The 21,501-nt window shown below is 42.4% G+C and overlaps 1 protein-coding gene across 1 annotated transcript in view; it reads right to left on the bottom strand.

Annotated features, from left to right (window-relative positions):
• The window catches only part of LOC125452339 (dynein axonemal heavy chain 8-like), a 1,009,221-nt gene that overhangs the window by 675,317 nt on the left and 312,403 nt on the right, over positions 1 to 21,501 (bottom strand). Inside the window, exon 16 of the mRNA XM_059645685.1 lies at positions 6,918 to 7,037. Within this exon, the coding sequence (XP_059501668.1) occupies positions 6,918 to 7,037 (120 nt within the window). The remainder of the gene's footprint in view (positions 1 to 6,917; positions 7,038 to 21,501) is intronic.

Genomic DNA, 21,501 nt, shown 5'->3' with positions numbered 1-21,501 from the left:
TGGATGAGGGAACAAGATGTAATACCACCATGTTTGCAAATGATACCAAGTTGGGTGGGAGGGTCAACTGTGATGTGGATGCAGAGATCCTTCAGCATGATCTAGACAAGTTGGGTGCGTGGGCAAATCAATGGCAAATGCAGTACAATTTGCAAAATTGTGAGTTTATTCACTTCAGAAGTAAAAACAAAAAGGTAAGTTACTGCCTAAATGGCTATAAATTGGGAGAGGGGAATGTGCAGTGGGATCTGGAGGTCCTAGTGCACCAGCTGCTGAAGGCAAGCATGTAGGGCCAGCAGGCGGTAAAGAAGGCAAATGGTATATTGGCCTTTGTTGTGAGAGACTTCAAGTACAGGAGCAGGGATGTATTGTTACAGTTGTACAGGTCCTTGGTGAGACCATACCTGGAATATTGTGTGCAATTTTGATCTCCTTGTCTGAGAAAAGATGCTTTTGCTCTTGAGGGAGTGCAGAGAAGGTTTACCAGGCTGATTTCAGGCATGGTGGATCTGACATTTGAGGAGAGATTGACTAGGTTAGATCCCCCCTAGATGGGGGATCTCTGGGGGTCTCATAAAGACTCATAGAATTCCAGCAGCACTGAACAGGGTAGAAACAGGGAGGATTTTCTCGATGGTGGGTTTGTCCAGAACCAAGGGTCACAGTATGAGGATTTGGGGTAAGCGATTTAGGACTGAGATGAGGAGTCATTTCTTCACCCACAGAGTGGTGAGCCTGTGGAATTCATTACCAAAGGAAGTAGTTAACACCAAATAGGTGGCCAGATATAGTACTTGAGGCAAATGGGATCAAAGGTTATGGGGAGAAAGCAGGATTAGGCTATTGAGTTGGATGATCAGCCATGATCAAGAAGAATGGTGCAGCAGGCTCAAAGGGCTGAATGGCCTCTTCCTGCCCCTATCTTCTACATTTCTGTGTTTCTACATTTCTGCTGTGTTATACCACAAGGGACCCAGGTTCAATTCCTGCATTGGGTGACTATGTAGAGTTTGCATGTTCTCCAGTGTCTGCATGGGTTTCATCAGGATGCTCTGGTTTCCTCCCACAGTCTGAAGATGTGCAGGTAGGTGGATTGGCCACGCTAAATTGCCCATGGTGTCCAGAGGTGTGTAAATTGGGTGGATTGGCTATGTGAACTGTAGAGTTGCAGGGAAAGGGTAGGGCTGAATCTGGGTGGGATGCACCTTAGAGAATCAGTGTGGACTTGTTGGGCCAAATGGCCTGTTTTCACAATACAGGGTTTATATTATACGAAAGCTCCAGTGGGACTATCTGTTCTTTCCAATCTGGCAGTTAGACACACCATTATTCTGCCATTCTCACATTCTGATCACTTAATCTGAACTATTAATACTCCAACAACCCCTCCCAACTATTACATAAATGCTGCCCCCTCATTTCAGCTCTGATGAAGAGTCATCCACACTCAAAATATTAGCTTGCTTTCTGTCCATGAATGCTGCATCAGCCACTGTGATCTCCAGCATTTTTTATTTTCTCCAAGCTCAGTCGGCCTGGCAAGTGCCATTAGAATACACTGTAACACATAAGCTCCACTTGCCACAGCTTGAAGTCCAATTGTGCTTCAATTAGTAAGTGCTTTTGCATGGTTACATCATTAATCCCATCCTAAATGGTCTCTTAGCATCCCACTTCGGGTTAAACCAAAATCACTTGCCTCTGCCAGTCATCTCAACGTGTCAAAAATCTCAATAGATTCCATTAGTTCTTGAATTGCTGAGTAAAAGTGATAACATCCCATAATTAGAGGAGCCTTGGGATCATAATATTCCTTAGCTAAATCCATCAATTCTTGAAAAGTTTTAGTATCTGGTGCCTCAGGGAAAGCTAGGCTCCTAATAACTGACAAAACTATAGCTCCATGAGCAGTCAGGAGAATTACTCATTACTTTTCATCTGCCCAAATGTCATTTGCTCAGAAAAAAGTAATGCATTCTTTGCATATACTATATGCCCAATCTTCAACATGAGGATTGAATGAATCAAACTTCCCAAATAGTGACACAATGCCAGAAATGCTTACTCCAACTAAAAGCAAAACCTTTCAGGGCATGTTTTTCCATGTCACCAATGAAATCCCATCACCAAGTCACCCTTTATTTACACGTGCATGATACATAGCACTGACGCAGCTAGCTCAGAGCCAGCTCTCATGTGAGCAGAACCCCTGACACTTCTGTTTATATCTGTCAGCCAGCACTCCCTGATTGGTCTGGGTTAATGGTCCCAATCAGGGAACTCATATTCTATCAGGTCCACCTGGGTGACATCATTCCAACCACTACACAACGCATAGAGCTTCACTGGATGATTTCCCAGGAGTATCCTCTCCAACTACTGTGATGTTTTCCTGAATCAAAAACACTAATCTCCTTCCTCTCTTACCTCCCCTTCAATCCCATCTGTAGTATCTATAGCCCGGAACATTGAGTTACCAGTCTTGTCACTCCTTCAGCTGCTTTTCTGTAATAGCTACAAATCCCAGTCCCATGTTCCTATCTATGCCCTGAGTTCATCTGCCTTACCTGTTAGGCCTCCTGCATTGAAATAAATCCATTTTAATTCATCAGTCTTCCTTGGTTCTCTGCCATGCTCTTGCCTGCATTGTCTATTTAACTTGGTCTCTTTAACTTCTGCGCCAGTCTTACCACAGCTTAGGGAACTACTCCCCTGCCAGACTAAGCCTTTACAAATAGCTCTCGCCATTCATCCCACTAGGATATTGGTCTCCCTCCAGTTCAGAGGCTACACATCCATCTTGTACAGGTCACTTCTGCCCCAGAAGAGATCTCAATCACCCAAAAATCTGGATCCCTGTCCACTGCAACAACTCCTCAGCTGTGCTTTCATCTTCTTTATCCTTCCAGTTCGACTATCAATTGCACCTAGCACCAGTGGTGCACGCTTTTTAACCTCCTGCCTAACTCCCAATATTCACTCTGCAGGACCCTCTTCCCTTTTTCTACCATTATCGTTGGTGCCACTGTGTACAACAATCTCCGGCTGCTCATGGTCTCCTTTGAGAATTTGCTGCAACTGCTTCCATCTTTCTTAATGCTGGCAGTAGGGAGGCAATACACCCATCCTGGAATCTCACTTGCGGCCACTGAAATGCCTGTCTGTGACCCCGATTACAGAGTCCCACATCATAATTGCTCTCTTGAACTTTATATTACCCTGCTTCACAGCAGAGCCAGATGTGGTGCCAAAGACCTGGCTTCTGCTGTTATGGTCACCAGACAGGTTATTCCCCCCACCAAACAGTATTCAAAACAATATGAGACAACAAGAACTGCAGATGCTGGAGTCAGAGAGAACAAGGTATAGAGCTGGATGAACACAACAGGCCAGGCAGCATCAGAGGAGCAGGAAATCTGGCGTTTTGAGTCAGGACCCTAAAATGAAGAAGGGTCCCGACCCGAAATGTCAGCTTTCCTGTTCCTCTGATAATACTTGGTCTGCTGTGTTCCTCCAGCTCCACACTTTGCTCGCCAAAGTGGGACACTTGTTTGAGAGAGGGATAGACACAGGAGACCTGCCTGCCTCTCTTAGTGGTCACTCATCTACCCGACTGAGCCTACGGTGTGACCACATCGCTGAATCGATCCATGTAGTCTGAGAGGAGCTACAGCCAAACACACTTCCTGCAGACATAATCACCAGGGACCACTCCCTGATCGCCCACACCTGACAGGAGAAACATACCATTCCACTGACTTCCATCTCTGACCCTTCTTGTTATTAGTGGGATACCACAAGTGTCAGTGCTAGATCTACAACTGTTCACAATCTATATAAATGATTTGGATGTGGGAACCAATTGTAGTATTTCCAAATTTGCTAATAATACCTAACTGGATAGAAATACAACTTATGAGGAGGATGCAACGACATTTCAAGAGGATTTAGAAAGGGGGAGTTCTTGGCAGATTGAATTTTCTGTGAATAAGTCTGATGTTATTCACTTTAACAGAAAAATACAGAAAGAAAGAATAATTTTTAAATAGTGAGAGGTTGGGAAATGCAGGTATTGAAAGGAATCATGGTACAGGAATATTCTGTGGGGAAAAAGAGGGACCTTGGTATGCTTGTCCATAGATGTCTGAAGGTGGAAGGGCATCAACTAATTCACACGAACACAGAAACAAAATTAGGCCTTTCAGACTATCAAGCCTACACTGCTATTCTAAAACATGGCTGATCATGTTGAAAAAGGCATATGAGACACTTGCCTTTATCAAGTGAGGCATGGATCACAAAAGTAGCAAAGTCATGATGGAATTGAATAGAACTTTGGTGAGACCACAGATAGGGTACTATATGCAGATCTGATCACCACATTACAGGAAGGATGTGATTGCAATGGACAGGATGCGGAGCAGATTTACCAGGATATTGCCTGGGATGGCAAAGTTAAGCTACAAGAAAAGCTTGGATGAGCTTCGCTTACTTTCAGTGGAGAAGAGAAGATCAAGGGACAATCTGATTGAGGTGTACAAGATTATGAGGGGCATGGGCAGAGTGGATAAGAAGTTAGTTGAAGGGACAGTCACGAGGGGACACAGTGAGAGGCAGGAGTTTTAGGGGGGATTACAGAAAAACATTTTTATCCAGAAGGTGGTAAAGCTCTGGAATGCACTGCCTGGGAGGATGGTAGGCTCAAATTGCTCCACATCCTTTAAAAAGTACCGAGATGAGCACTGAGCACATCATTACATTCAAGGCTATGGGTCAAATGCTGATAAATGGGATAGGTTGAAGGTCAGATATTTCTCACGTGTTGGTGCAAAGATAAAAGCTAGCATTCAGGAAGGCAAAAAAATATATTGGCATCCATTTAAAAGGGATCAGAATACATGATTAAATGTGTATTACTGCAACTTTCCAGAGCCTTTGTGAGATTTCACCTAGAATACTATTTAGAGTTTTGGTCTCCTTATTTAAGAAAGACATATCATTCAGGAAGTTCAGTGGATATTCACCAGATTAATTTTTGGATAGCAGAATTATCTCATGAAAAGTATTCATGAAATGGGTCTGTGATCCGTAGACATTTGAAGAATGAGAGATGATCTCATTGAAATTTACAGTGTTTGTCCAGGCATGACAGGGTAGATATAGATGTTTCCAACCAGTTGATATATCTAGAATGGTGGGACATAGTTCCAGAATAACAGTTGTTTAAGACAGAGATGAGGAGGAATTTCTTCATTTGGACAGTGGTGAATCCTTGGAATTTTCCAGGGGACTGTGGAAGGTCATCACTGAGTAAGTTCAAGGTTGAAATTGAAATGTTTCTAGAGATTTGTGATATTAAGAGATAGGAGATAGTGTGAAAAAATGGCATTGAGATGATCAGCCATGTTTTAGAATGGCAGGGTAGGCTTGATAATCTGAAAGGCCTAATTTTGATCTTATGTTCCTGTGCATTAGTTGATGTAGATGCACAATCCCTTATATAAACTACCATGTGACACTGCCTGCATATCTGAGAAGGACAGACCGCTATGGTCCTCCCTGGCTTCTCATAGCAGTCCTATTGTCCAACTAGTAGAGGAACAACCAGATCTGTAACCTGCTCCTCATTTGAGTTGGTGATTTATATACACCCAACCTCTGCCAGGCTTAGGCCTCTCCATCCTGTGGTTAGCAACCTTATCCTGCAAACAAAGAAAGAAGGTTGAATGTAATGGCATTAGCTCTTGATGAGAGTTCATGGCCCATGTCAGGTCCTAGGCCCTCCACAGCAACTAATCATGGACATGGTTTCCAGGAAATATCAGAACGGTGACTGCAAAGGTTAGCTTTCAGACTTTCAGTGCACATCTTCCATTTGATGCTGAGGCTTGCAGGCAATTGCACTATGATACATCTGTGCAGTGACACAGTTAGAATGAGTGATGCCCTTATGAATGTGAGTTTACAGTGAAAAGACGGTACCACTTTGGACTTTAGAGACTGTTTATCCTTTACTTGCACTGGATCCAAGTACTTCTGTGCAAGCAACTGGAACTGATCTGCCTTTTAACTTTCTCCCGGACATACGGGTCTGATGGAAGAGCTTCAAGTTACCATCCCTTGTTTGAGGACATCTCTTCTTTCCTGGATGATCTAAAGTATATCCTCCAGCAAGGTTTCATTAACCTTGAGAAGTGTATTTGTGCTCTGAGGCATCTCCAGGGTGAATGGGGATGACTAGCATAACGTCGTCTTCCTGCTGACCTGTAGTAAATGACAGCCTGTCCATACAGCATTTAAAATCTCACGCAGAGGGGTGAGAACTTCCTGGCTGCCTGATCCATGCGACTTATTGTTCAACTTGTGCAACAATCCGTATGCATGTGTAATGAGCTGAAAAGCAGTTGATCCAGTGAGGAAACACACTACAGACCCTGCAGGAAGTGACAATCACTAACAGACCTGACACCATATTTGACTCCAAAATCTCAATCAGGGTTATTGTCCCAAGTCCAAAGAAAAGTAATATTAGACATAAAACACTATTTATTTCTCGACAGATATACTTAGCTGTGATTGTTTGTTTTCCAGAAGTTTTGATTTTCTTGTTGTAAACCATTTTTAAATTTACCACAATCCAAATATATCCCTGGTCACTATTATGAGGTGCTAATCAACAAACACTTATGGTTGTCATTGTGTAAGTATGAACTCACAAACAGAGTACCATAACAACTAGCCTGCTCCACTTTTCCAGAAAGGCTAAGTTTCCAATGGCAGCATCTGCTTTCAGAAAATAAAACCCTCCTGGAACACTTGCACAAACCCTAATTCTGTTTCAGAAATTATTTGATGCCTGTCTCTTACATCTATATATTTGAATTGTTAGTTAACCATTTCACAATAAAATTACTTACATAGAAATAGTCAATGGGCTCATGAATACGTTTGAAGAGCTGTCTCACCCACAGTATCTTTCCAGCTATCGGAGGCATGTTTCTTGCAAGAGGTGGGTCCTCTTTATTAATTTGATAGTGCTGGAAACAGAATTAGAAACTAAATTAAGGAGATGAAACACTGGATAATACACAACAGAAAAGGATGTGTTTTGCCTCTTGCATCAGTAAAGATTAAGTGGAAGGAGGTCAGCATATTTGTTTGCTTTTTTTTGTCAGATCTTCGACATTTTAAAAGAACAAGTTTAAACTATGGAGAAATGAACTTAATGCTGCCAGTTCTTACTCAAATCTATAACAGAAAAATATCTAGGTCTTGAAAATATAACACAATCAGCATGGATTTCAAAAGTAGTTGTACTTAATCAACCTTTTTGGATTCTTCACATAAGCAATCGTCAATACGAATAATCAAATAGATTGAACACATTTGAAGTTTAAAAGAACTCCAAACAGAAATCTAAACTTATGTAGAACCCTGGTTAGATAGATCATGTTTAAAAATAGTGTGAATGGTTTTGATTTAACAAGAGAAATAGCAAAAAGCACTGACACTTTCTTAAATGTATTAAAGGAATGTAGGCATCACTGGCAAAAACAGGAACAAAAACAGAAGTTGCTGGAAAAGCTCAGTAGGTCCAGTAGCATCTGTGACGGAAAAAAGAATTATGTTTCAGGTCTTTGAAGATGGAGGGTTTGGAAGATGCTGCCTAAACAGCCTTGGTAAAATTCTGCAATACATCTTGTAGAAGGTACACACTGAAGCCACTAAGTATCAGCGCTGGAGGTGCGAACTTTGAGTATGTAGTGTCAATCAAGTAGGCTGCATGATAGAAATATTGACTGATATATAGACTAGGACGAGTGGACCATTCAGTTCATTGAGCCTGTTCTACCATCTAACATGATAATGGCTGATCCAGTATCTCAATACCATATTCCCGTTTTCTCCCTATAGCCCTTGATGCCTTTAAAATCAAAAAAAACTTTCTCTTTCTTGAATATACTAAGTAACTTGTTGAAGTTGCACTCATCAAGTCAATTGAGGTTGTAATCCATCACACTCCTTGTAGATGGTGGACAGGCTTTGGGGAATCAGGTGTGATAACTCATTTCAGGATTCTGAGTCTTTGACTTGCTCTTGAAGCCAATGGATTTACATGGCTAGTCCAGATTAGTTCCTTGCTAATAGTAACCTCGAGGTTGTTGATAGTGGAGGATTCAGTTGTGGCAATGCCATTAAATGTCAAGGCATGAAGGTGATATTCTTTCATAGATAATAGAATCCCTACAGTGTGGAAAGAGGCTATTTGGCCCATCAAGTCTTCACTGACCCTTCAAAGAGGATCCCACCCTTTTCCCATAACCCTGCATTTACCATGGAAATCCACTTAACTAGCACATCTTTGGACTGTGAGAAAAAACAGAAGCACCCAGAGGAAATCCACACAGTCACGGGGAGAACATGCAAACCCCACACAGTCCGACACTCAGAAGGGAATCAAACATGGGTCTCTGGCACTGTGAGGCAGCAGTACTGACCACTGAGCCACCGTACTGCTCATATTGCAAATTGTCATCGTCTTGCATTTGCATTAGAACATAGAACATAGAAAATTACAGCACAGTACAGGCCCTTCGGCCCTCAGTGTTGTGCCGACCTGTCATACCGATCTCAAGCCCATCTAACCTACACTATTCCATGTGCGTCCATATGCTTATCCAATGACGACTTAAATGTACCTAAAGTTGGCGAATCTACCACCGTTGCAGGCAAAGCATTCCATTCCCTTACTACTCTCTGAGTAAAGAAACTACCTCTGACATCTGTCCTATATCTTTCACCCCTCAATTTAAAGCTATGCCTCCTCGTGCTCGCCGTCACCATCCTAAGAAAAAGTCTCTCCCTATCCACCCTATCTAACCCTCTGATTATCTTATATGTTTCAATTAAGTCACCTCTCAACCTTCTTCTCTCTAATGAAAACAGCCTCAAGTCCCTCAGCCTTTCCTCATAAGACCTTCCCTCCATACCAGGCAACATCCTAGTAAATCTCCTCTGCACCCTTTCCAAAGCTTCCACATCCTTCTTATAATGTGGTGACCAGAACTGTACACAATACTCCCAGTGCGGCCGCACCAGAGTTTTGTACAGCTTCACCATAACCTCTTGGTTCCGGAACTCCATCCCTCTATTAATCAAAGCTAAAACACTGTGTGCCGCCTTAACAGCCCTGTCAACCTGGGTGACAACTTTCAAGGATCTGTGTACATGGACACTGAGATCTCTCTGCTCATCCACACTACTAAGAATCTTACCATTAGCCCTATACTTTGCCTTCTGCTTACTCCTACCAAAGTGCATCACCTCACACTTGTCTGCATTAAACTCCATTTGCCACCTCTCAGCCCAGCTCTGCAGCTTATCTATGTCTCTCTGCAACCTACAGCATCCTTCGTCACTATCGACAACTCCACCGACCTTAGTGTCGTCTGCAAATTTACTAACCCATCCTTCTATGCCCTCATCCAGGTCATTTATAAAAATGACTACCAGCAGTGGACCCAACACCGACCCTTGCGGTACACCACTAGTAACTGCTCTCAAGGATGAACATTTCCCATCAACTACCACCCTCTGTCTTCTTTCAGCAAGCCAATTTCCGATCCAAACTGCTATATCTCCCACAATTCCATTCCTCCGCATTTTGTACAATAGCCTACTCTGGGGAACCTTATCGAACACCTTGCTGTAATCCATATACACCACATCAACTGGTTTACTCTCATCTACCTGTTTGGTCACCTTCTCAAAGAACTCAATAAGGCTGGTGAGGCATGACCTTCCCTTCACAAAACCATGCTGACTATCCCTAATCAATTTATTCTTTTCTAGATGATTATAAATCTTATCCCTTATAACTTTTTCCAACACTTTACCAACAACTGAGGTAAGGCTCACTGGTCTATAATTACCAGGGTTGTCTCCACTCCCCTTCTTGAACAGGGAAACCACATTTGCTATCCTCCAGTCATCTGGCACTATTCCTGTAGACAATGACGAGTTAAAGATCAATGCCAAAGGCTCGGCAATCTCCTCCCTGGCTTCCCAGAGGATCCGAGGATAAATCCCATCCGACCCAGGGGACTTATCTATCTTCACCCTGTGAAGGATTTCTAATACCTCTTCCTTGTGAAGCTCAATCCCACCTAGTCTAGTAGCCTGTATCTCAGTATTCTCCTCGACAACATTGTCATTTTCTAGAGTGTTGTCATTTTCTAGAGTGAAATTGTGCAATTGTGACTTGCCAAATGTCAACCCAAGCTGGGTTGTCTGAGTCTTGCTACATTGGACTTGAACTGCTTTGGTATCTGAGGAGTCACAAATAGTTACTGGATCGAGCACAAATTAAGCTGGCTGCTGTATCTGAGATTGTGTCAAGCTTCTTGAAGCAACTATTTTGATGCCTTTCCTCACTTATTCTTCCTACCAAAGTGCACTACCTCACACTTTACCACATTTCAATCCATCTGCCACTTCTTTGCCCACTCGCTTAGTTTGTCCAAATGATTTTGCTTTATCCGTGCTTTCTGAACACTGTCTATCCCTTCCCCTATCTTTGTGCCATCTGCAACTTTAGCAACAACGCCTTCAGTTCCTTTGTCCAGATCATTAATCTACAACATGAAAAATTGTGGTCCCTACACTGACCCCTGTGGAAATCATTGAGTCGTAGAGTTAAACAGTGCAGAAATAGACCCTTTGGTCCAACCAGTCCATGCTGAACGTCATTCCAAACTAAACTAGTCCCACCTGCATCCTTCTGGCCTACATCCCTCCAAACCTTTCCTATTCACATGACCATCCAAATGTCTTTTAAACATTGTAATTGTCCCCACATCAACCACTTCATCAGGAAGTTAATTCCACAGGTCATGTTGGCAGGTCATGTTACAATTGTATAGGACTTTGGTTCGACCACATTTCGACCACAGTTCTGGTCGCCACATTACCAAAGGATGTGGATGCTTTGGAGAGGGTGCACAGGAGGTTCACCAGGGTGTTGCCTGGTATGGAGGGTGCTCGCTATGAGAGAGGTTGAGTAGATTAGGATTCTTTTCATTAGAAAGACGGGGATTGAGTGGGGACCAGATTGAGGTCTACAAAATCATGAGAGGTATAGACAGGGTGGGTAGCAAGAAGCTTTTTCCCAGAGTGGGGGACTCAATTACTAGGGGTAATGATTTCAAGATGAGAGGGGAAAAGATTAAGGGTGATATGCGTGGAAAGTTCTTTACACAGAGGGCGGTGGATGCCTGGAACACATTGCCAGTGGAGGTGGTAGTGGCGGGCACGATAGCGTCACTTAAGATGTATCCAGACAGATACATGAATGGGCAGGGAGCAGAGGGATACAGATCCTTGGAAAATAGGTGACAGGTTTAGATAGAGGATCTGGATCAGCACAGGCTTGGAGGGCTGAAGGGCCTGTTCTTGTGCTGTAATTTTCTTTGTTCACACACAAACCACCCTCTGTGTAAAGTATTTACCTCATGTCTGTTTTAAATCTTTCCCCTCTCACCTTAAAAACATACCCCCTACTCTTCAAATTTCCCATCTGAGGGAAACAACAACTGCTATCAACTCTATTTGTACCTCTCATTATTTTACAAACTTCTATCCAGTCACGTCTCGACCTCCTATGCTCCAGTAAAAAAAATCCCAGCCTATCCAACATTTACTTATAACTCAAAACTTCTACATTGGGCAATATCCTGGTAAACCTCTTCTGAACCCTTTCCAGCTTTTGGCTGCCACCTGAAAAAGTCCCCTTTATCACCATTCTCTGCTTTCTGACAGACATCCAATCCTTTATCCATGCCAGTACCCTGCTCCTAACACCATGGGCTCATTTTATTTAGCAACCACCTCTGCAGCACTATGTCAAAGGTCTTCTGGAAATCCAAAGTGATCACATGCACTGGCTCTCCTTTGTCTAACTTGCTTGTTAACTCCTCAAAATATTCTAACAGATTTGTCAGGCATGACTTCTCCTTGACAAAGCCATGCTGATCCCATTTTATTTTACCATGCACTTCCAAGTACCCCGCAAACTCACACTTAATAATGAAATCTAAATTCTTACCAATGACTGAGGTCAGGCTAACTGGCCTATAGATTCCTGTTTTTTTTTGCCTCCCTCCCTGCTTAAACAGTGATATTGCATTAGCCATTTCCCATCCTCTGGGACCCTCCCTGGTTCTGGTGATTCCTGAAAGATCACCACCGATGCCTCTACATTCTTCTCAGTCGTCCGCTTCAGAACTCTGGAGTGCAGACCAACTGGTCCAGGTGATTTATTTGCCCTCAAAACTTTCAGCTTTCCCAGCACTTCACCTCAGTGATGGCCACTACACTTACCTCTGCCCTCTGATTCTCTTGAAGTTCTGGTATCCTGCAGGTATCTTCCACAGTGAAAGCTGATGCAAAGTACTTATTCAGTTAGTCTGCCATTTTTTATCCCCCATTACCAATACTTCAGCTTCATTTTCTAGAAGTCCAATGTCCACTCTTGCCTCTCTCATATCTTTTCGATATCTAAAACAACTCTTGCGATCTCCTTTTATATTACTAACTAGCTTACTCTCTTTTCCAGCTTCTCCTACTTATAGATATTATTTTAGTTATACTCAGCTGGATTTTTAAAGCCTTCCCAATCCTCTAGTTTCCCATTAAACTTTAACGCATTGTGTGTTTTTTTCTTGAGCTTTTATGCTGTCCCTGACTTTCCTTGTCAGCCATGGTTGCTCCATCCTCCCCTTTCATTTCTTGTTCCTTAGGATGAATTCATGCTGTGTTTCCCAAACTATCTTGAAACTCCTGCCATTGTCACTCAGCATCTTCCCTGCTAGGCTCTCCTTTCAATAAGCTCTGGACAGTTCCTCCCTCATATCCTTGTAGTTACAATCACTCAGTTGTGATACCATTACTCTGAGTCAAGCTTCTCTCTCAAACTACGGAGTGAGTTCTATCATATTATGTTCGTTGCCCCCTCAGGGTTTAGAACATAGAACATAGAACAATACAGCGCAGAAGAGGCCCTTCTGCCCTCGATGTTGCGCCGACCTGTGAACTAATCTAAGTCCCTCCCCCTACACCGTCCTATCATCATCCATATGCTTATCCAAGGGCTGTTTAAATGCCCTTAATGTGGCTGAGTTAACTACATTGGCAGGCAGGGCTTTCCACGCCCTTACCACTCTCTGATTAAAGAACCTGCCTCTGACATCTGTCTTAAATCTATCACCCCTCAATTTGTAGCTTTGCCCCCTGGTACAAGCTGACATCATCATCCTCGGAAAAAGACTCTCACTGTCCACCCGATCTAATCCTCTGATCATCTTGTATGTCTTTATTAAATCCCCTCTTAGCCTTCTTCTCTCCAATGAGAACAGGCCCAAGTCCCTCAGCCTTTCTGCATAGAGCCTTCTCTCAAGACCAAGCAACATCCTGGTAAATCTCCTCTGCACCTTTTCCAATGCTTCCACATCCTTCCTGTAATGGGGCGACCAGAACTGCACGCAATATTCCAAGTGAGGCCGCACTAGTGTTTTGTTCAGTTGCAGCATGATATCACAGCTCCGGAACTCAATCCCCCTACCAATAAAACCTAACACACCATAAGCCTTCTTAACAGCACTATCAACCTGGGTGGCAACTTTAAGAGATCTATGTACATGGACACCAAGATCCCTCTGCACATCCACACTACCAAGAATCTTTCCATTGACCCAGTCTTCTGCCTTCCTATTATTCTTCCCAAAGTGAATCACCTCACATTTATCACATTGAACTCCATTTGCTACCTTTCAGCCCAATTCTGCAGCTTATCCAAGTCTCCCTGCAATCTGCAACATTCTTCCACACTGTCCACCACTCCACCGACTTTAGTGTCATCTACAAACTTACCAACCCATCCACCTATGCCTGAGTCCAAGTCATTTATAAAAATGACAAACAGCCATGGACCCAAAACAGATCCTTGAGGCACACCACTAGTAACCAGACTCCAGGCTGAATATTTTCCATCAACCACCACTCAATGCCTTCTTACAGAAAGCCAGTTTCTAATCCAAACTGCTAAATCTCTCTCAATCCCATGCCTCCGCATTTTCTCCAATAGCCTACCATGTGGAACCTTAACAAAGGTTTTATTGAAGTCCATGTACACCACGTCAACTGCCCTACCCTCATCCACATGCTTGGTCACCTTCTCAAAAAACTTAATGAGGTTTGTGAGACACAACCTGCCCTTGACGAATCCATGCTGACTATCTCCAATCAAATTGTTGTTGCTCGCTAGATGAATTATCTCCAATCAAATTGTTGCTTGCTAGATGTTTCTTCACCTTCAGCTCCCTGATCAAGTCTGCCTCATTACACATCACCGAATCCAGAATTGCCTGTTCCCTAGTGAGTTCTACGACAAGTTGTTCCAGAAAACCATCTCATACATTCCACAAGTTCCTTTCCTTAAGATCTGCTGCAACCTGATTTTCCAAGTTCACTAGTGTATTACCCTTAAGTCACATACAAAACTTGCCTCATTACCAATCACTAGATCCAAGGTAGTTTGTTCCTTGATTAGCTCCTTGACATATTGCTCTAGAAAACTATTCCTAATGCACTCTGTGAATTGTTGTCACAGCTACCCTTTCCAATTTAATTAACCCAATCAACATGAAGATTTAAGTCACCTATAATTCATTTTTCTTTATTCTTTTACAGGATGAGGGCATCACTATCTAGGCAGCATTTATTGCCCATTCCTAACTTCCCAGAGGCCAGTTAAGAGTCAACAGCATTGATGTGGGTCTGGAGTCACATGTAGGCCAGACTAGGTGAGGATAGCAGTTTCTTTCCCTAAAGGACGTCAGTGAACCAGATGGTTTTTTTTTTGAAAATCGGAAATGGATTCATGGTCATCATTAGATTCTTAATTTCAGATATTTTATTTAAGTCAGATTCCAACATCTGCCATGGCAGGATTCAAACGCAGTTCCCCGAAACATTATCTGGATCTCTGGACTAACAATCCAGCAATAATACCACTAGACAATCACCTCCCCCTAGTGGTTGCTCTATTCTTTTTACAAGTCACTTTTATTCATTGATATATAGCCCTTCCTACAGAATTATTACTGTCCGGTGGTCTGTATATACTCCTACAAACATTTTTACTTCTGCCCAAATGGGCTCTACATCATCTAAGCCCAGATCATCTCTCAACAACTGTTCTCACTTCATCTCTTATTAATAGTGCCACCCCACCACTTTTTCCACCGTTCATGTCTCTCTGTAAGTTCAAATATCCCTGTCTGTTAAGTTCCCCATTTTGATCCTGTAACTATGCTTTCATGATGGCTCTGAGATCACATTCATTTGCCTTGATTTGCATCATCAGTTTGTCCACCTCTTTTGAAGGCTTTGTGCATTAACATATAAAGCCTTTAAGTTTTTTCTATTAACATATTTCTCTACACATTTATGGTTCCTTGGTACAATATGACTTTCACACATTTTGTCCCTTCTTTTTCTTTTCTGGTAACAATAGCCTCATCACTAACAAGCAATGCAAACTTGTCCATCATATTTGACTTTCTCATTTTTCGTGCCACTGAGCACTCCCCCTGACAATTTAGTTTAAAGCCCCATCCACAGCCCTAGTTATGTGATCCACCAAGGCTCTGGTCCCAGCATGATTCAGGCAGAGCCTGTCCCAACGGAATAGCGCCCTTCTTCCACAATACTGGTGCCAATGTCACATGAATTCAAATTCATTTTTCCCTCACCAATCTTTGAGCCATGTGTTTACTTCTTTAATCTATTGACTCTATGTCAATTAGTTTGTGGCTCAGGTGGTAATCCAGAGATTATTATTTCTTGGTTCTACTTTCTATTTCAGCCCCTAGCTTCTCATATTCCCTCAGCAGAACCTCTTTTCTCTTTCTACCAATATGATTGGTGCCCACATAAACCACGGCAACTGGATCTTACCTCTCTCACCCTAAGTTCCTCTGCAGCCCAGATGAGATATCCGAAGCCAGGAACCAGGCAGGCAACACAGCATTTGAGACTTTCAATCTTGGTCACAGAGAACAGTGCCTATTCCCCGACTATCCTCCCCAGTTACCCTTTACTTTCACCTCTTTCCCTCTAACTTTGTGCTTTGCTCATTCTCCCTAAAGACCTTGTTCTCATCTACACAGGGTACAAGAACCTCAAATCTGATAGACAAGCTCAAAAGCTGAGGCTCCTGCAGCATTACCTCCTGAATCCCCTTTCCTGCCTTGCTTGTAGTCACATCTTCCTGACCCTGATCACTGAGCGTATTCAAAGTAGTTATTCTAAGGGTGTGACTGCCTCCTGAAATACAGCATCCAAGTAACTTTCCCCTTTCTGATGTGTTGCAGTGTTCAAAGCCCAGACTGCAGCTTATTAACTCTGAGTTGGTGAGACTCAAGCTACAACACTTGCTACATATGTGGTCACTATGAATCAGAAAGAGGTCCAATAGCTCTCATATCATGCAAGTATTATACATTGCCTGCCCCTCATCTCTATTTTATTTGCTTCATTCTTAATTTGTTTTTATTTCAAATTTCCAACTGTCCTTTTATTTTCTAAACTGTAAATTATTTCTATTTGCCTCTAATCTGCAAGTAACTTACAACAGAAAGACAAAAATAGTGACTACAACCAACCAAAGAACATACTGTTTTCACACCGTCACACTTTGCTTTGTGCTTGGCCCTCCAATCCTGGACTTCAATTTATCCTGTTAAAAAGATCTTACAAACTGTGAATTATAAAGCAAGCAAAAAGCATTTCTTCCCTCCTCCACCAAATATCCAGATAGTTCCAGACTCCCAGAAATAGATACTCACTCAGGTTGCACCTCACACCGACAAAGTCCACTGATTGTACACTTTCAACAGACCTTCTCTTTGATAGAACTGACGTAAATTGAGATGACTCACCATACTTTTAGTTCAACAGGAATTAACAACTACTGAAGCCCTGTTCAGGCTTCAAGTGGTTTGGATTATATTTGCTGCAATTCATAAAATTCCGTGGGGCCTCATATGGCGCTGTGGTAATATCCCTACCCCTGAACCAGGAGGCCTGGATTCAAGTGCCACCTGCTCCCGTGCTCTGAAATAAAATCTTTGAACAGGTTGATTAGAAAAATGGCTTAATGATAAAAATGTTTATAGAATCGCAAGGGCTCTTGTGGTGCAATGGTGGAGTCCCAAGCCCTACCCCAGTCCACAGTCCAGGTTTAAGTCTCACCTGCAACAGGTATGCAATAACATCTCTGAACAGGTTGATTTGAAAAATAGGTCATATCGAAATTTTATTTCATAGAATCCCTCAGTGCACGTAAAGGCCATTTGGCTCATTGAGTCTGCACTGACCGTCTAAAGAGCATCCCACCCTGACCGACCCCATTCACGTAACCCCACATTTGCTGTAGCTAATCCACCTAGCCTACACATCCCTAGACACTACACAGCAATTTAGCATGACCAATGTACCTAACCTGCACATCTTTAGACTGCGGGAGGAAATTGGAGCACCTAATGGGAAACCATGCAGTCACAGTGAGAATATGCAAATTGCACACCAACAGTCACCTAAGGCTGGAATTGAACCCTGGTGCCTGGTGCTGAGGCAGCACTACTAGCTACTGGTCTGCCATTGTGCCAAGCTCAGAAGGATGAAGGGGGGAATCTCATCGAAATGTATCAAATTCTAACATGGTTAGCTAGTGTAAATGCAGTATGGGTGTTCCCGATGACAAGGAGGTCCAGAACTGGGTCACAATAAACTATTTAAGACTGAAATGAGGATAAATTTATTCACTCACAAGAGTGGTGAGCCTGTGGAATGCAGCTAAAGCCAAAAGATTGTATTATTTAAAAAAGTAATTGGAAAAGTACTTGGGGCTGAAGGGATCGAAGGATATGGGAAAGAAGCACGAGCTGGCTATTAAGTTGGATGATCAGCTATGATCTTACATGTTGACCAAGAAGCAATTTCATGATTCTGCAAGGCCTGCCCAGTGCCATTGCCTTATGTGCAAAAGTAGAGGCAGAAATCAGGAGGCTGGAAAGTGGAGGAATCATCAAACCAAGATAACAAAGTGGAGCTGGATGAACCCAGCAGGCCAAGCAGCATCTTAGGAGCACAAAAGCTGACATTTCATGCCTAGACCTTACATTCCCAAAGGTTGTCCCACAACCTACCTTTACATACTGGCACACAATTTAGGCCTGGGAAAGGAAATAATCACTAATGTGAAACATCAGGAATTCAAATTTGATGCTGAACATGTATGAATGAAACCTTTCAAGTATCTACAGATCCTTTCTCCATCTCAAAGTATCTTCACTATACATCTGTCAGAGATCTGCTTGCATAAGCAATATGCTCCCAGCATGCATTTACAGCTACACTACTCCTATCTCTATAATAAGAAAAAAAATTGTAAATGCAGGCGATCCAAACGAAGCAAAAAGAAAAGTTGCTAGAGAAATTCAATAGATCTGGCAGCAGCTGTGGAGAGAAAGCAGGCAAGTTTTGAGACCCATAACCCTTCTTCATAACTGATAGTGGCTCAGAAAAAGTAGAGTTTGCACTGATGATGGGGTGTGTGTGTGCATGTGTGTGCATGTATGAGTATGTGTGTGGTAAAAGGAGTGAACGGATAGTTGCATGTGGAGAGAAAGAAAGAGAGATACAGGGAGAGAATGATATGGACCAGAGCAGCTTCCCCAAAGTATATTGTGGAGATAACCTAGCTCCTGGCTTGTAAATCTATTTAAAATGCAAGCGTGTGGCACTGCGTTCTAGATCATATTCAATTGCTCCACCACTAAGTTCAATCAAAACAAATTTTATTCTTACAACACTGTTAAAAGATGAATTAGCATAACTTTTACTCCATTGAAATACTTAACAAGATAATACATTATTAAACCATTACTCATCAACATTTCCAATATAAGCAGCATCCCATAAACACATCCCTTTGGTAAAAGTGCAATTTAGCAAAACAGTTCTACAGCTACTATTCTCATGCGCTGCTTCTCCCTGGCACAGAAGAAAGAAGCAATCTGCCCCTTCTAATTTTTAAGAGAAAGCCTCTCACCTAGGACTTCACTCTAGCAGCAGAGAATTCAAGATTTTAGCTACACCATCTAGCAGAAACCTTCTTACTTACTGAAAGCAAAATTAAAAGTCTTCCTGGGACTGTGTGAGCCCTGACCCCACCCGCTCATGGTTCGTCTGTCTTACTTTTAAAAGAACACCCAGGGAGAACTCAAAGTTGTTTACCAACTGCCTGACAGATGAAGACATTTCCGCACCACTCTGACAACATCTCTCTGCAAAAGAAACAGATCAGAATACATCTCTTAAAGGCAGAGTACCATCACACCACCACACCCCAAAAAAATGAACCATCAGTATACTAAGATGGCTTCATTTTCAAAGCCTTTAGTCTCATGTTATTAGTACTCTAGATTATATATAAACACTCTATTAACTCTAAGCTTATAAACATTTAATAGTACGGTCCATTTCAGTCCATTTCTTCCATCACCAAACACCTCACCTTCCTTCATCAAAGTCATGATAAAGAATCGGCAATTATGTTCAACAACAACAAAAACAGAAATTGTTGGAAAATCAGCTCTGGCAGCATCCGTGAAGAAAATTTAGCATTAACATTTTGGGCCCAGTGAACCTTCCTCAGAGCTATTCCAGCAACTTCTGTTTTTGTTCCTGATTTAGAGCATCCACAGTTCTTTCAGCAATTTTGTTCCTTCATTCAGTCACATGCATAATTTTCAAATCCAATGGCTATAACAATAAACTCCATCTGAATAGTCTGTTATTTTTATCCATAAATTTCTCCAAAACTGTTAATGGGTTATGATCAGTATACACATTTATCTCAGATACATTACTGGCCATAAAAATGTTGAAATGTGGCAATGTCATCTCCAAATTCAACGTCTTTATCTCCCAATAATAGAATATTTCTTTTGATGAATATTTAACTTTTGGTGAAATACTCAATAGGTCTTTCTATCCTCTCATTATCTTCTTGTAAGAGTGCAGCACCAACACCCACATCACTCATATCGATAGCCATCTTGAATCGTTTTCTGTAATTGTTAACAGTGGAGTGATGATCAAGATAACTTTCAGATTGTAATTCCTTTGGCCACTGAAATTTTTTGCACTTCTTCACCAGGTCAGTCACACTGCCAAAATTTGGTACAACTTCCAATAAAAAGCATTTATATCCAGGAATTGCAGTACTTCCCTTTTTGTTGATGGTATGGGAAGCTCCCCAGTAACCTTTATTTTCACATCCCATGTGCCCATCAGTCCATGCCCAATGGTATGCTATTGGAACATGACTCGGGCCTTTGTGAATGCAATCTTAGCCAGGTTTATAACCAAGCCAACCTCTTGAATTCGATTGAATAATTCTGCTAAATCATAGATCATAGATTATAGAATCGCTACAGTGTGGAAACAGGCCCTTCGGCCCAACAAGTCCAAACTGACCCACCCTCCTATAACCCACTTAATGTCCACATCCCTGAGCACTACGGACAATTTAGCATGGCCAATCCACATCTTTGGGCTGTGGGAGGAAACTGGAGCACCTGGAGGAAACCCATGCAGACCCGGGGAGAATGTGAAAACTTCACACAAACAGTCGCCTGAGGGTGGAATCGAACCTGGGTCCCTGGTGCTCTGAGGCAGCAGTGCTAACCACTGAGCCACCATGCCATCCGCCCCCCCAATACATTTGCCACCCTTGGTGTGAAAATGTTGCCCCTTAGGTCCCCTTTCAATCTTTCCTCCTCACCTTTAAGCCATGGCCTCTAGTTTTGGACTTCCCCCACCTCAGAGAAAAGATCTTGGCTATTCACCCTATCCATGCCCCTCATGATTTTACAAAATTTCCATAAGGACACACCTCAGACTCCGATGCTCCAAAGAAAATAACCCCAGCCTATTCAACCTTTCCCTACAGCAAAAACACTCCAACCTTGGCAACATCCTTGTAAATCTTTTCTGAACCCTTTCAAGTTTCACAACATCCTTCTTAAAGCAGGGAAACTAGAGCTGCATGTAGCATTCCAAAAGTGGCCTTATCAGTGTCCTGTACAGCCACAACATGACCACTTTCATTATCCTGTCTACCTGGGACTCCACTCACGAGGATGCTCCAAATATTCCTTCCATGTGTGACCAAAAATCACTAGATCGTTTATGTACACCGCACAACTGGGTAATCCCAAAATTAATCTATTAATTTTAGAAAGTGGTACAATGCTGATCTGAGGCAGCAGAAAAACTTCTATGGGACTGCTTAGAATTAGTGGACTGGTCCATATTCAAGAACTCAGCAGTCAACCTAAATGAGTATGCCATTGCCGTTATAGACTTCACCGGCAA

This window comes from Stegostoma tigrinum, chromosome 4, assembly GCF_030684315.1.
Source record: "Stegostoma tigrinum isolate sSteTig4 chromosome 4, sSteTig4.hap1, whole genome shotgun sequence".
NCBI lineage: Eukaryota > Metazoa > Chordata > Chondrichthyes > Orectolobiformes > Stegostomatidae > Stegostoma > Stegostoma tigrinum.
The sequence above is the reverse complement of the archived record's forward strand: the minus strand, read 5'-3'. Positions and strand labels throughout refer to the sequence as shown.